General features: G+C 48.5%; 7 protein-coding genes across 7 annotated transcripts; 6 read left to right on the top strand and 1 right to left on the bottom strand.

Moving 5' to 3' along the window:
• Positions 1 to 2761: 2761 nt before the first annotated feature.
• FTJAE_6566 (methyltransferase) lies at positions 2762 to 4091 on the top strand (the record flags this gene model as incomplete). Its single annotated transcript, XM_037353190.1, has 6 exons — positions 2762 to 2857; positions 2910 to 2926; positions 2990 to 3069; positions 3127 to 3394; positions 3451 to 3913; positions 3963 to 4091. 6 exons carry the CDS (start codon positions 2762 to 2764, stop codon positions 4089 to 4091), a joined length of 1053 nt encoding a protein of 350 aa, XP_037206340.1.
• A 415-nt stretch (positions 4092 to 4506) lies between these two features.
• Positions 4507 to 5178, bottom strand: FTJAE_6565 (DUF985 domain protein; the record flags this gene model as incomplete). The annotated part of the gene is made up of 1 exon (XM_037353189.1): positions 4507 to 5178. One exon carries the CDS (start codon positions 5176 to 5178, stop codon positions 4507 to 4509), a length of 672 nt encoding a protein of 223 aa, XP_037206339.1.
• Positions 5179 to 6618: 1440 nt separating this feature from the next.
• On the top strand, positions 6619 to 7840 carry FTJAE_6564 (mitochondrial metalloendopeptidase OMA1; the record flags this gene model as incomplete). The annotated part of the gene is made up of 3 exons (XM_037353188.1): positions 6619 to 7147; positions 7203 to 7645; positions 7697 to 7840. 3 exons carry the CDS (start codon positions 6619 to 6621, stop codon positions 7838 to 7840), a joined length of 1116 nt encoding a protein of 371 aa, XP_037206338.1.
• Positions 7841 to 8410: 570 nt separating this feature from the next.
• On the top strand, positions 8411 to 8716 carry FTJAE_6563 (cytochrome b5; the record flags this gene model as incomplete). Its single annotated transcript, XM_037353187.1, has 2 exons — positions 8411 to 8507; positions 8559 to 8716. 2 exons carry the CDS (start codon positions 8411 to 8413, stop codon positions 8714 to 8716), a joined length of 255 nt encoding a protein of 84 aa, XP_037206337.1.
• Positions 8717 to 9261: 545 nt separating this feature from the next.
• FTJAE_6562 (l diaminobutyrate decarboxylase) lies at positions 9262 to 10876 on the top strand (the record flags this gene model as incomplete). The annotated part of the gene is made up of 3 exons (XM_037353186.1): positions 9262 to 10102; positions 10149 to 10270; positions 10337 to 10876. 3 exons carry the CDS (start codon positions 9262 to 9264, stop codon positions 10874 to 10876), a joined length of 1503 nt encoding a protein of 500 aa, XP_037206336.1.
• Positions 10877 to 11660: 784 nt separating this feature from the next.
• On the top strand, positions 11661 to 12574 carry FTJAE_6561 (uncharacterized protein; the record flags this gene model as incomplete). Its single annotated transcript, XM_037353185.1, has 3 exons — positions 11661 to 11761; positions 12061 to 12076; positions 12137 to 12574. 3 exons carry the CDS (start codon positions 11661 to 11663, stop codon positions 12572 to 12574), a joined length of 555 nt encoding a protein of 184 aa, XP_037206335.1.
• Positions 12575 to 12655: 81 nt separating this feature from the next.
• Positions 12656 to 13039, top strand: FTJAE_6560 (uncharacterized protein; the record flags this gene model as incomplete). Its single annotated transcript, XM_037353184.1, has 1 exon — positions 12656 to 13039. The coding sequence occupies one exon, from the start codon at positions 12656 to 12658 to the stop codon at positions 13037 to 13039; it is 384 nt and encodes a 127-aa protein (XP_037206334.1).
• Between the last annotated feature and the right edge of the window lie 956 nt (positions 13040 to 13995).

The raw sequence follows: 13995 nt of genomic DNA, 5'->3' as shown, positions 1-13995 counted from the left end.
CACGGGACGGTACGAAGCCGGCAGCAGTAAAAGGCTTGCGATGACAAATATTTCTTAGCTACTGGGAGATGTGTGGCCAGTACAGAGTAACTTTTTCCAGATCATGGATGGCGTTGATTGTGCTCACGGGCTGTTCCTTATTAGTGGGTTCATCACGGGAGGCAGATTGAGTTTCTACCAGTTTCAGAGTTAGAGCCAACTTCGTTAGTTGCATGACTAAAAGAATCGGGGCCAGAGTACCTTAGCCTATGGCCCCATGCTGTAGAGGCATAAAATACCTATGTTAGCGCTGTATTAGATCTTGAACATATAATGATGAGCGACGTGTTTTCAAAACACAATCAAACGGAGACTGTTCCATCGGCAAGCTTGTTCTGTGACATCTGGAGCTTGACATGTCTGAGGGTAAAGTTTACAGGGTATTTCGGCCTTGTCATAAGCCAAGTCTTTTGACAGTACCTTATTTGTTCCAGGAGGGAGATTTCCATCACAAAGCGAAAATTGAACTTCAGATCGTATGTATATCCAATATTGGTAGGTTCTATCGTGACCTGTGATTTCATCGACTTGTACCCTCCTTAATTGATCAAAAGCATGCATTTCTCATCCACTCCCCACGGATCTCAGAATAAATTACTCTAATCTCCTCCTATTCAACTCTCCCTTGATAACTACCCCCAAAAGAACATCACATCATACCATATCATTTCGTATCACGCACACAAGAACATCTTCTGGTATGTGTCGTCGGTTTCGTTGATGTGGCTTGAACCTTTGTGGTGGCTTCTTATAAACCGCAGTCTTCAAGTCCATAGGTGTCAACCTAGGCTGAGAATCAACCACCTAACAGGCCCTATAATGATGCTTGACGAATAGGCCGAATGCTTCCCTCTTCATAACTCGCACAGGACATTCGGTGGACATCGCTAAAAACACAAAATCCTCTCGAGATACACATCCACCAACGTGAGAACAAGGATCGTGACCATTCCCAAGCCGTCGGAAAGGCGGTTGGTTACACCTTGTCCGACCCAAGCCATCGGATTTTATCCCAGCGCCCGGCCGTTAGGCTTGAGCTAGCCCACCCACGTCGTTGGGACCGCCCGAAGCCCCTTGATGAATGAGAGGGATGAGGGACCAGGGTCTCGACGGGAGTTTGTTTTGCGTACCCGAAGTCATTTGCAGGCTCAGAGGAACTACCGTGGCCAATGGCGGCATCTCCTTGCATAACTTGATACAACGCTAATATCGAATTTTCCGTCCCTGGCTCAGAACATTGCTATGCTTGCGCTGCAATTGCTTGTTTCCTCGCTTTGTCTCCTCACAAGGGGTTACAAATATGCCCGGCCCCATTTATCGGAATATTACCAGTGAGCTAAGGGATCGTATATGCTCGTTTGTCTCTAGTGGACAGCCACATAATTGCATAGATACTTTGTCGACATACCTCTTGCTCTTCTTATATCCTGTTACCGGTGTATGTTCTTGGTGAGTAGTTGGTGATTCACAGGTAGGCAGCTGCCGGATTTCATATATGGCGTGATGGGCTGGCTGTATTACAAACACGACTCAAAATTCACCTTTTTGGATCCCAGTTCCCGACGGAATGGGTCGGGTCGCCTCTTGTGTACAGTACTGTACAGGCGCTCTAGGCTGGGGTAGTCTAGTCACCACACCAAGACAGCGCAGCATCCAATCCTCGGGGGGAAATAAAAAACGACCCCTCGATGGGTGCAACGCCAGCGAATTTTGGTGCATTGGGGGTCGTTTATTATTCCCCCCCCTAGCCAATGCCAATGACACATCAGCAACAAGCGCTTGTTCCACTTGCAGTTCTTTTGCTTTGCGGTAGGGCTTTGTGGCTTTGCCAAGAAAGCCGAGAGCTAGATACCCGTCCCAAGCTGCTGGGTCCCAAGCTCCATTGCTTGACCCCGTCCTCGTCTCTTGTCTCCATCCTCTTGGTCCCCTTTGCTAACTCATTAGCTACTTAGCTACCCTGACTGAATCCACTCCTCAAGCCTCGGTCGCACCAGGTGTTTGGGTCGCTTCCCGTTTCCTTTCAACTGGCCTTGTCCTTTACTTTACTGCATTGCTCTTCTAGGCCTGGCTCCTTTTCTTATGGTGTTTCTACAGAGAGCGGGGATTCCATTCAAGCTTCTCGCCCTTCTCCATTTCCATAACTAGCTTCTATTTCCCGACCCTTCTACCTACTCTAGCTCCTGATCTCTCCTGACCTCGCTGGAACTACATAGCACTTCTTCCTGATGCCGCTCTAAGCGTCCCTCTTCGAGAGACCGATCAGTAGCTAGTGTCGATCGTCTTTTGCTCCCGTCTTCCCCTCATTGTGCTGAACGCTCCACGATACCACCAATAACCTCCTTGTCGAATTTGTCTCGTGTTTTTTATCCGCGATCACCACCAGCGCACATATTCGATTCATATTACCATTGGATTTTCGCTCCGCATCGGTATTCATGATCGACTGCCAAGTCTTACATCAGAACGACTTTCAGGGCTTTTCACTTTTTGGACCGTCGACGGTGTATAGGTCGTTCGCCACAAGGGAAGTCTCAGCGTTTCTCAGCTCCAAGTCGGCGAAGCGCAATTACTCGCAGCGTCGGGTCGAGTTGCCTTTTCCTTCATGATTTCAGCCAAGAGCCGCTTCTGTTCTTTTGCCTGATACTCAGTCCTTGTCATACATAACTGTGACTATCTTATGGCGCCTGCTGTAATGGCAGCCCAGTCACCAAGCCATGGCAGCATGCCTAACTCATCACCTTCAAGTCTTCACCATTTTCAGTTTACTTTCAACTGCTCCGCTTCAAATTCTGGCGGGAACAGTTTCATTGAACCTGATGTATGTACTTCTCTTCTGTACCTTAGCTCAAGGGCGTGCTGACTTTGTGTAGCCTGATGCTCAAGGCATGTAAGTTGTCGAAACCCATAGTGCACCTTCACCGTGTTAATTCCGCCTAACAAGAACTATCAGAGACTCCGAATCTCTCACAGACAGTGTACAGAATTTCCCAGAAGAATTTGGGCGCACGTATCATGCCTACCGGGCTGGCTGTAAGCTTTGTCTAGGTATCCATTCACCACCAGTCACCCAATAATGACGCCTTTTAGCATATGCGTTTCCCAACGACCAACTAGAACGTGAGCGCCTTGATTTACAGAATGAAGCATTAGTAAAGCTCTTCGGTGAGCGTCTTTACTTTGCACCACTGTCAAGGAGGGCACCGCCTGTAAATATCCTCGATATTGCTACTGGTACTGGCGACTGGGCAATCAAAATGGGCGACTTGTTTCCAGAAACAGAAGTCGTCGCAACCGACCTTTCACCAATACAGCCTCGAAAAGTACCCCCGAACGTGAACTTTTACGTCGAAGATTCGTATGTCAACAACATCTAGGTCTCAGGTGACCCTTTGAAAACTCACTTCTCTCTAGCTCTGAGCCGTGGGATTATTCTCAGCCTTTCGATTATATTCACACCCGAGTCACATCTGGCTGCTGGGCTAGCTTCAAGGAGCAGATTGCGGACCAAGCCTTCCAAACACTGAAGCCAGGAGGCTGGTTTGAGTCGCAGGAATACGATGCCATTATAATGTCTGATGATGGAAGCCTTCCACCGAACGGACCTCTTGCAACATGGTTCCGCGAAATCAACGAAGCTTCAGAATTGATGGGCCGGCCTACCAATGTTGCTGCCCATGTTCGTGAGGCATATGTGCAGGCGGGTTTTGTTGACGTTCAAGAGCGAATCTTCAAAATGCCCATGAATGGCTGGCCAAAGGATGAACGCCTAAAGGAACTTGGGCGCATGTGGGAAAGGAATTTCTTGATGGGCCTCAGCGGCTTCTCTTTCACGCTTTTCAACCGCGTCTACGAGAGAACTCCTGCACAGATTGAGGTAAGTATACTGTCAAGGTTTCTGGGACTTATCTGACCGAAAGTCGCAGGTGGCACTGGTTGATGTCCGACGAGAGCTGATCGATACGCGGATTCACGCTTATATACCAATACACGTCATTATTGGCAGGAAGCCATTCCCGGGCGAACGATCTATCCCACGAGTGCCATTTACATGAAGGGAAAATACCGGGGACTGGAACGAACTACCACCACTCATTGAGTTTTAATGGTTGAGAAAGGGAGCCTGGCATACGGTTCAGAAGGACTAATTCCAACACCGATAAAGCACCACTACACGAACAATGCATAGCGACAACGGGGACGACTTTGGCTTTTCATATCCACGATACCCAATGATGTCGATACGATGCACATGACTAGAATAATGTATTGATATGGGTTTAGGTACAATAAGTACCGACCTGCACTTTTGATAGCCGCCTGTCCCAAAGCTCTGGAGTCTGTGATGAATGGCAAGGAGATTGTTAGACGACATAACTCTCATCTAAAAGTACTACAGAAGCAACCCGTTTCTAATACAAATGTCTTCTCTTTGCACAAATGTCAGTCTGTATCTCTGTCCTTGAACATTTATCCCGATCTCCTTACGAGCCAATCCAGTTCGCGGGCTTGCTCTTCTTTGAGTAGCTCACGAATTCCCTCTTGGGTGAGGAATGCATGGTCGTGGTATTCAAAGCCAGGGACAACCGTCTCTGAGATCAGCAGGCCCCCGGTTTCCTCTCTATTTGACTCGTGGCTGGTATCTGGCTCGTTGGGGAGCAAGTAACTTGCCTTCCAGACATCGCCTTCAACGATCCATTGTATACGCTCGCCCCGTTCAACTGCATTCCCGACAATAAAGGACTCGATGTGCCCATCAGGGTGGATGAGTACATATCGTCCCCGTCCACGATGTAAGGTATGAATCACACGGCTGCGGTTGCGATGGAAGTTCCCCTGACTATGGCGTGGGGTTAGTAGGTAGTAAATGGTGGTAGAGAGGCGTCGTGTATTCGCCCTGTAACCTTCACGAGCAGGACCCGAAAGAGTCAGAGTTTCGTGAGAGAGAGCTTCGGATGAATACGGCGAAGGAATTGTAGTAGGGTTTGTATCGGTTTGGCGGAAGTAGCCCCCTTCGATATGGGGCTCCAAGGATAGAGCCTCGATAAGAGACTTTGACTGAGAGTTTTCAGGTTCGGATGAAGAGGTGAATGAAGGTTTGATGGTGCCCAAGTCAGGCTCGCTGTTGACGAGTTCGCCCATCTTGTGATTGGTATCAAATAAAGCAGGATATTAATCGTTTTACGAATATGATACAGGATAAAAATTGCTTTTGTGTTGGCAGCAGTTGAAAGATGGAAAGCTCCTTTTATACCCCCGTGAATAGAGACTGAGCAAGAGACTGATAGCGTAACAACAAAGCTTACACACTCGACTATAAGACGTTGAATGTGTGGTTCGCCGCCGTTGCGCCCACACCAATGTGATGGGCTGTTTGATAAGAGGGCCTGCAAAACGAGACCCTCTTGGTGTGATTCAGGATTCAAAACTACTCAAAGAAGCTAGTATCATGTTAGCAAACGATGATGGTGTAAGCCAAAGTCTGACCTCCAGGGAATGATTACGAACTCAGGCTAGGATAAAGAGGTCTAGAATTGGCTTTTAGATTTTGGCAGGGAGTTTGTACTGAGGTTAGGTTGCTGAGATGATGTCAGGGTTGCTCTGAAATGAGCTACCTGTGGTGAAGATGCTCCATCGCGTGGTGGTCAGGCCAAGCCCGTAGTTTCCGGGTCATATGCCTACAAGAACAAGCCGTTGATTGTATATGACAAAAGTTTCTGTGTGATAGTAAAGCTTGAATCTGGATGTCAGCTGTTGGGTTTGTGATGCGGAAGCAAATTTGTTAGTGTAGTTCGTGATACTATTCGGAAATCCCAAGGAACAGGCACGCCGACCACTAGGTATGGATAAGATCTCATTGGGGCGGATGAGTACGGAGTAAAGGTGTGTCAGTTGTCAGGTGCTGAGTACCTGTGATGATCAGACTGATCTGTAATTTCAGTATTGGTAACAATTACAGAGCTATACGCTCATTCATTCATGAGTGGATGTCGAGCCCAAGGGTCCCTGGAACGGAAAGAAAATAAGGGCGGGCTGTAACAGCTATCACCAAAGAAGACCATGGAGACAGTGAAGTCTCCATCTCATGGGAGGAAGTACTTTGATTCCTGTTTTCTTATTTATCTATGAAAATCTATGAAATCTGATGATGAAAATGAAGCAAATATTTTCGTTCTTCTCAAGAGCGTCGGTGTAGGTAGTACATCTATCATCTCCGTGCCTCAGCGCTTTTAGCCGAGGCAATTAGGTGGTCTAAAGACCCACTAAACTTATCAAATCTATTCTAAACTTTGCCTAAGGTTAGTGTCGTTTATCGCTTGAATACCTAGGTTCCCGATAGCGGGCCTAGGCGGGAGAGCTGCAGACTGATCATGACGCAAACCATGAAGCTTCTTCTAACCTGCGCTGAACCAATAACTATCACGAGACACAGCAACACACAAGCAAGCACACAGTCGCCAGCCCCGCGCCCCGCTGGCTTCTTGATATTTGCTCGATCTTATCACTGCTTCTAATTAAAGAGCAAATCCCGGGATAGCAACACGGCAATTGACCGAATCACGCCGACCGCCGAATCTGACAATGACTGCCCCTCGTTTACTTCAAAAGTCATCACTGAGCATAAACCGCCCGACCATTTTCCTTATTCATCGCACCGCCATATCCTCTAGCTCTCGTCGTAGGACCTTCTCGCAATGCCAATACCGCGCCCAGCAACATTCCGAACGAGAACTACAAGAGCGCCTACAAACTGCGCGACCCCTCGTCCCACATCGCGCAGCGCGCAAGTTCACACAAGCGGGCAGTAGTCGTAATTCGCGTCTTACCGTGATAGCAACCGTTCTCGCAGCCATTGGCTTCTACTTCTACAACTCTCAGACTGTGCCGGTCACGGGCCGTCGAAGATTCAATTTCCTCTCTGATTCTATGGTCGCACGTGCGCATTCGAAAGCAGCTGCACAGGTCATTGAGCAGGTCAGAGCGCAAGGTGGTCATTTCCTATCAGAATGGGATCCAAGGACTATCTTGGTCAGGAGGGTAATGAAGAAGTTGATCCCCGTGAGCGGCATGGCGGACCTCAATTGGGAGATATTTGTGATAGCTGATAATGGTACGTTCTGGCGATCATGTGCAGCGAATGTTGGTTTGCTGACCTTTGACCATAGGAACAGCAAACGCCTTTGTCCTCCCTGGAGGTAAAGTGTTTGTGCATAGTGGTATCATCAACGTCTGCCGCAGTGAGGATGCCCTCGCAGCAGTACTAGGGCACGAGATCGCGCATAACACAGCCTCTCACGCAGCAGAGCGCCTCTCTGCTGCATGGGTAGGAAATCTTACGGCCGGAAGCTTGTTCTTCCTCGCTGGAGCTCTGCCTGGCCTTGCGCTCTTTGGACTCTGGAATGTCGTGGGAGGATATTACCTACAAGATCTACTCTTCTACCTTCCCATGGGCCGCAAGCAGGAAAGCGAGGCAGACTACATCGGCCTAATGATGATGGCCGAAGCCTGTTATGACCCCCGTGCAGCTTTGGGCTTCTGGAAGCGAATGCACGCGCTTCAGCATGCCAGCGGAGAAGAAGCCCCAGAAATGCTGAGCACTCATCCATCCGTAAGTCTAGCACATATTGCTGAGAGATTCGGGTGAACTGACGATGTGTAGAACGAGAATCGGATTGTAAAGATTAGCGAATGGCTGCCAAAGGCTCTTGAGAAGCGAGCGGAGAGTGATTGCCGTGGAACAGCAGCGTTTGCGGACCGATTCCGTGACGCGATCAGAAGAAAATCTACTACAGTTGTCGTATAATAAGCTGACCAGCATTTATGAGCCAACGAATAAAAGGTATAGAGAGCCATGATCACATCGGAGTACAGAGAAGCGGCGTACTTGTACTACAAAGGACCTTGAGTTTTGGTTTAGAAAGTATTTTCTCAGTTTCTACAAATAATCTGGATTTATGCATCAGCAATCTGTTACAGTAGATAGCTCATCCCGACTCTAATAGGGCCATCTCGAGTAATAGGTGCCGACGGGACCAGCTGGGGCTTCAAATCGAGGGCTTCCTTGTGAAAGTTGACAATTGCCTCCCTGTGATAGGTGCAGACTACCCGGCTTAGTAGCTTTCCTAGCGCACTTCCCCAGCTCCCCCGGCCCCTAAGCTTCTGAAATGGGTGAAAGTGCGGGCTGCTCGTGACCGTGGACCGAGGCAAGCCCCCCACCTGCCGACGGCGCTGCCCCCGGAAAGAACTCCTTGTTTCTTTTCCAAGCTCATCCATCATAATTTAACTAATTCACTTATCACCCACGTTCATCTACAGCTCAATTCTCTCGTCAACTTCTCATTTTCGTTATAACTACAACTAGCTACCTTCCAAAATGTCCGAGACATATACTACCGCCGAGGTTGGAAAGCACAAGGATGAGGCCAACGGTTTCTGGCTCATTGTTGAGAATGACGTTTACGACGTGACCAGTACGGCGACCGAACCCAAAATCGCAGAACAAAACTGACAAACATCCGCAGAGTTCATCGATGAACATCCCGGTGGTGCTAAGATCCTGAAGCGCTGGTCTGGAAAGAACGCTACCAAGGCCTTCTGGAAGTACCACAACGAACATGTCCTGGCAAAGTATGGCAAGGACCTCAAGATTGGCGCTGTCGGCGAGAGCGCCAAGCTATAGAGAGATGCCCAACTCTGAGACTCGAAGGCGGCAGCGTGCACTTTTCTCTGATTTGATTTGATTTAATTTGATTTTGGCATGGCGCATACCACATGTTGGATTAAGCTACACTATATAGGTGGATTTGTATCGAGTTCAAAGATCTCAGTCTAGAAGCGAGTGGTAGATGGTTTCACACACCAGGATATATCATCAGGCCATTAGAGCAAAGAAACATTCATATGGACCGAGAACTTAATCCATCGCGTGCCATCATATGAGCCTCTCTGAGTCCAGAAACATTTCTGTGGGACTATAACCCACCTTCCAAAGGGAGCATCGGATAAGTTGGCCGAGAAAACTACAGGAGTCAACACCATACAATCATCGTCTATCGTCGAAGGATCGTGCCGCCGGCTGCGGCTTAAGCGGCGAAGGCAAGTGGGGAGGCTTACATGAACGGTGTGAGATAGCGGTAAATTGAGTGACTCATGTTGTTCTCAAGTTAAACAATTTCTCTAGAGGCATTTATAACATCATCATTTTGACCTACATTTTGGGCAAGAATGAGTGACTTATTCAATCTCGACGTCCAACGGACCCGTTTATCCCGTCGCCACGGCCCCAAGCCCAGCTCCGCTCCGGCACCTACTCTTCCCGAGTTATCTACCATTCAGACCGCTGAAGCCAAGCTCCCTCGGCCTGGTTCGGATGACTACCTCCGAGGTGTCTCACAGGAAGATGTTGTACGACACATCATACAGGACATTGTTCCCGCGTGTAACGGTCAGGGCAGTTCGTCCCGTTACTACGGGTTTGTCACCGGTGGTACTCTTCCTATTGCTGAGTGGGCAGACAATGTAGTCTCCCGCCTGGATCAGAATGTTCAGGTCCATCTGCCAGCGCAGACAATTGCGACCACATTGGAGGATGCAGCTTTGGAGATGCTCGTTTCGCTACTGAGACTTGGAGATTGGAAAGGGCGCACCTTCACGACTGGAGCTACGGGCAGTAATGTTCTCGGACTTGCATGTGGACGCGAAGCCATCTTGGAGAAACGCGGGCAGAGTATTGGCGAGGTCGGCTTGCTTGCGGCTTGTCTTTCTGCTGGCGTTAGGGAGCTCCAGATCCTCACAAGTGCAGGCCATAGCTCCTTGTCTAAGGCAGCGAGTATTGTCGGCTTCGGACGAGGAGCTGTGAAGGAGCTGAGACTCAACGATAGTGAGCCGTGGAGATTGGATCTTGAGGCTTTGGAAAGAGAACTTCAGAAGAAAGACACCGCAAGTGTTATTGCATTAAGCGCTGGAGAGGTTAACACCGGTCGATATGCTTTAACGGGGATTGAAGAGATGCGTAAAGTAAGGAAGTTGGCGGACAAGTATGGAGCTTGGATCCATGTAGATGGAGGTAAGATCCAACTCTTTGCAAGAGGCCGTTCATTCTAACATTTCAGCCTTCGGTATCTTTGCTCGTGCTCTTCCCGAAGAGTACGACTACAAAGTTCTTCGTAATCGTGTTGAGGGGATCGAGTTAGCAGACAGTATCACTGTTGACGGGCACAAGCTTCTCAATGTCGTGAGTATCCCATATCATTTCGGCTTGACTTTGACTGGTTGTCACTCGAATTACTAACTCGGTCAGCCCTATGACTGCGGCATGTTCCTCACGCGATCACCTGCTATTCTTCAATCCGTCTTCACCAACCCCAATGCTGCATACCTCTCCACGGGAGGGGCGTCCACCATTCCCTCGCCCCTGAATATCGGCCTTGAGAACTCGCGGCGGTTCCGTGCCCTCCCCGCATATGCTGTTCTCCTCAGTGAAGGTCGACCAGGGATGGCAAAGTTGCTTGCTGACATGGCTGTTCTATCCCGCCGAGTCGCTGCGTTCTTGAGGGACTCGGAGCACTACGAGCTCCTCCCCGAGGACGGTGCTGGCTTGAATGAGATCTTCATGATTGTTCTTTTCCGTGCTAAGGATTCCACTTTGAACAATGAGCTAGTTCAGAAGATCAATGAGACCCGGCAGATGTATGTGAGTGGCACAAGCTGGAAGGGAGAAAAGGCTGTACGAATGGCAGTGTCCAACTGGATGGTGGATGTCGCCAGAGATTTCAAGGTGGTGACTTCTATCTTGAATCACGTGGCAGAGGGAAAGGTGTTCGACATCAACAACTGTTGAGGTCTAGGTATCAAGAAAGGTGGTTTGTGGGTTACAAGGGTTTGAGCAATTGAGGCTGGTTTTGGAACGAACATACAGTCATAAGTTGACCGTATGTACCATTTGGACTTGTGATCCCACAGTCGTCATGGCAGACAAAAAAGTGTTGGGTATCCCAGCTCCTAGTAATCACACAAGACCCAGCTCTCCGGGAGCAAGCTTGTACGTTAGAAATAACCAAAGTAGTCTAAATGCTAGTAAATCTTTACCTAAGTTTACCTAAGCTTACCTAAATTTGCCTAAATTTGCCTAAATCTACCTAAGTTTACCTAAGTCCTTTTATCATTTAGGATGGAGGTCCCGGGATAAGCTGCACAAAGATACTGAAGAGCTTGTGGATAATAACGACCTAGAAAACCAAGTCACTGATGGTGCTTCATAACGGGTAACTCGACGCCTGGAAATTACAAAAGAGCGACCTAGGTAAGGATATCGCCCCTTTCCGCTAGGTTCTGGAAACTGTTTGAACGCCTCGAAGTATCAGATATCACGAAACCCCTTTTCGGATCAATCGCACCCAAAGTTATGTCACTACCAGACGGCAAAGTCCTTCAAACAGCTGGACTCTTGGATCTGCCTCAAGTTGGTGATCCTTTCCGTCTTTTGAGTGTATGTCTGAAAGCTGTTACTGGCGGTCACAGAGATGTTCGGGGAATCTACGTAGGATCAAGTGTAGCACACAGAGCATATATCGGGATCAAAGGTCGAGGACGCATCCACTTGAAACCACTCGAGTCGCTAAACAATGGAGACAAATATAAACACAACCGTTTACTTATTCAACCTGGAATTTCTTCGAATTTCCGCAGGAATTATTCCAGAAGAGCTACAAGGGCGTGCGCCCAAGTATATCGAAGGGCTCTGGTGAAGGAACTCGAAGGCAGCGGCGGTTAAGTGGGTCTAATGGACAACACCTGTAGCCTTGAGTGCAACTTTTTTGAAACTCCTTATTTCGTATGCATTTGCTATGAAGAATCAGAGTTCATAACAACTTGCCCCTGAGCCAGCAGGAGTACCAATGTAATTGATACATCCATCCACACCACGCACCTCCACCCCAACCTGAACTCTTCACCAACGCAACACTACATGCATGATAACTTCATCCTGTAGACTTGACAACTCATACTCTACGGTCTTGGCAGTGATATTCTCGCAAAGGTAAGCAGCCGCCGTGTGAAATTATATGATTATATTGACTGACAATCGCCGATCGGTTAGTGTATCTACGCGCGCGGCTCACGATGGCTGCCGCGGTTGAACGAGTCTGATGGGTCTGCCCGAGATCTCTCCAAAGATCCTCTACTGGACCTTGAGTCTGACCACGGCTGGCTATGTCTCAGTGATCACGACAACCTCTCGGACGATGAAACGGAGATTGAGAGTCCTCCTGGCAGCCAGCAGGTCACTTCCAATGGGTTGGACCAGCCCCTTGACTCTGGTCCTCAGCCGGTGATCGAGGCAGACAGCAATACCTCCGATGGCAAGTTGGAGAAGCCATGTACAATGCTGCATCGACATGAGCCTGTATTCCTCAAGTTTTCACAAGAGTCTCCTCGGATTTTGGTCAACTCTGTGTCTGCTACCAAAGATCTCATGCAACTCATAATCCTAGTCAATAAGACTAATGAGTACAGGGCGGCGGAGGCGAAACGATAGACAGAACATGACAAGGATGTGATGTTGATCTTGAAGAAAGTCGATCGTGCCTATTAAGAGATACTAACCCGCATGAGAACCATGCAGCAGCGTCTCGATAAGACCATCGCCGAGATTTTCACGAAGATCAACGCTTCTATGCAGGAGCTCCTTGATGAGACCGTCACTGAGACTCTCACGCAGATCAATGCTTCTATGCAGAATGGGACGGAGCTATACGAACAGGCAGCCCTCAGCGCTTTTCAAAAGCCCGACATTTTCAAGACAGGCATCGAGAAAGTCGTCGCCGAATTGCAGCCACGTATCAATCGTCAAGCCGTCATGAAGAAACAGGCAGCCATCCGCGCCTTCGAGGAGTCTGGCATTTTCAAGACTATCGTCGAGAAAGCTGTCGCCAAATTGCAACCACACATCGGTCATCCAGTTGACAATGGCAACAATGCATTGGATGAGGACATTCAGTAAGCCAGCTTCGCTAAAATGACACATCTTTGCCTTGAAAATGGCATGTCTATTGATATTTGCAATATGTAAGTTGATGCAGTTGGTCACGATTGATTGTATCACTAACTCATCAGCTAGGGACTTGGCATATGTTGGCAAGCAACTGCTTGGGGATATCCTTCGACATGAGAAAAACAGACGGTGTATCTGGTGCCACGTTACAAACAAACAGTTTGATATGGGTTTATGGAGATAAGACGCATTAGAATGGGTTGGGTAGTAAATAGCTTTGCTGCTGGCTTGAGTTTATAGCAAAAACAGAGAAAGGCTGCAGGATTCGAACTCGCGAACAAAAACGAAGAGTGGCCGAGGGAGGAAGATTTTTAGGAGCGGATTTTAGGTTCATAGGTTATAGGTAGATACCACTCGACCACTCTTCGTGGAAGGGTAGAGGATGGCCTTAGTATATAATCCTTTCCCTAGGCATGCCCTTGTAGCAGCAGCAAAGAAGTGACGGTGACTAGTTGCGTAATTGAGCTCCCCCAAAACAGAGAGGAGCAGGGCGAGTAGGAAAGTCAGGGTTCCAAAATGTCAAAGGCTCGAAAGGTTTCGGGAGGTGTCCCATCGTAAAAGGCCATTAAGTGAGGTAGATCGCGTATTTAATTGCGCCTGCCTGCAGAGGCCGTCGTTGATACGCAGTTGTAAGGGAACCCCAGTCACTCGTGTAGACATAAAAAAGTTCGATCATCGTCCGCCTTCGGTATCATCGTATAACCCTTAACCGAATTTCTTCGAGCCGCCCTTCTGAGTCGTCTTTTTATCCGTCTTCTTCTTTCCTTGTCCAAGCAATTCCAGATGTCCTGCGCGCTCACCGAGGAGCGCTTCAGTGCGCGCCGTCATGCCGCTTGTGAATTTCTTGTGCACCTTGTCGACGCTCGCTTTTGTCTTCTTGGGTTTATGCACTTTCGATGCTTGTC

The sequence above is a fragment of the Fusarium tjaetaba genome (genome assembly GCF_013396195.1).
Source record: "Fusarium tjaetaba strain NRRL 66243 chromosome Unknown NRRL66243_c0000128, whole genome shotgun sequence".
Lineage (NCBI taxonomy): Eukaryota > Fungi > Ascomycota > Sordariomycetes > Hypocreales > Nectriaceae > Fusarium > Fusarium tjaetaba.
This window is presented reverse-complemented; position numbering and strand designations above follow the sequence as displayed.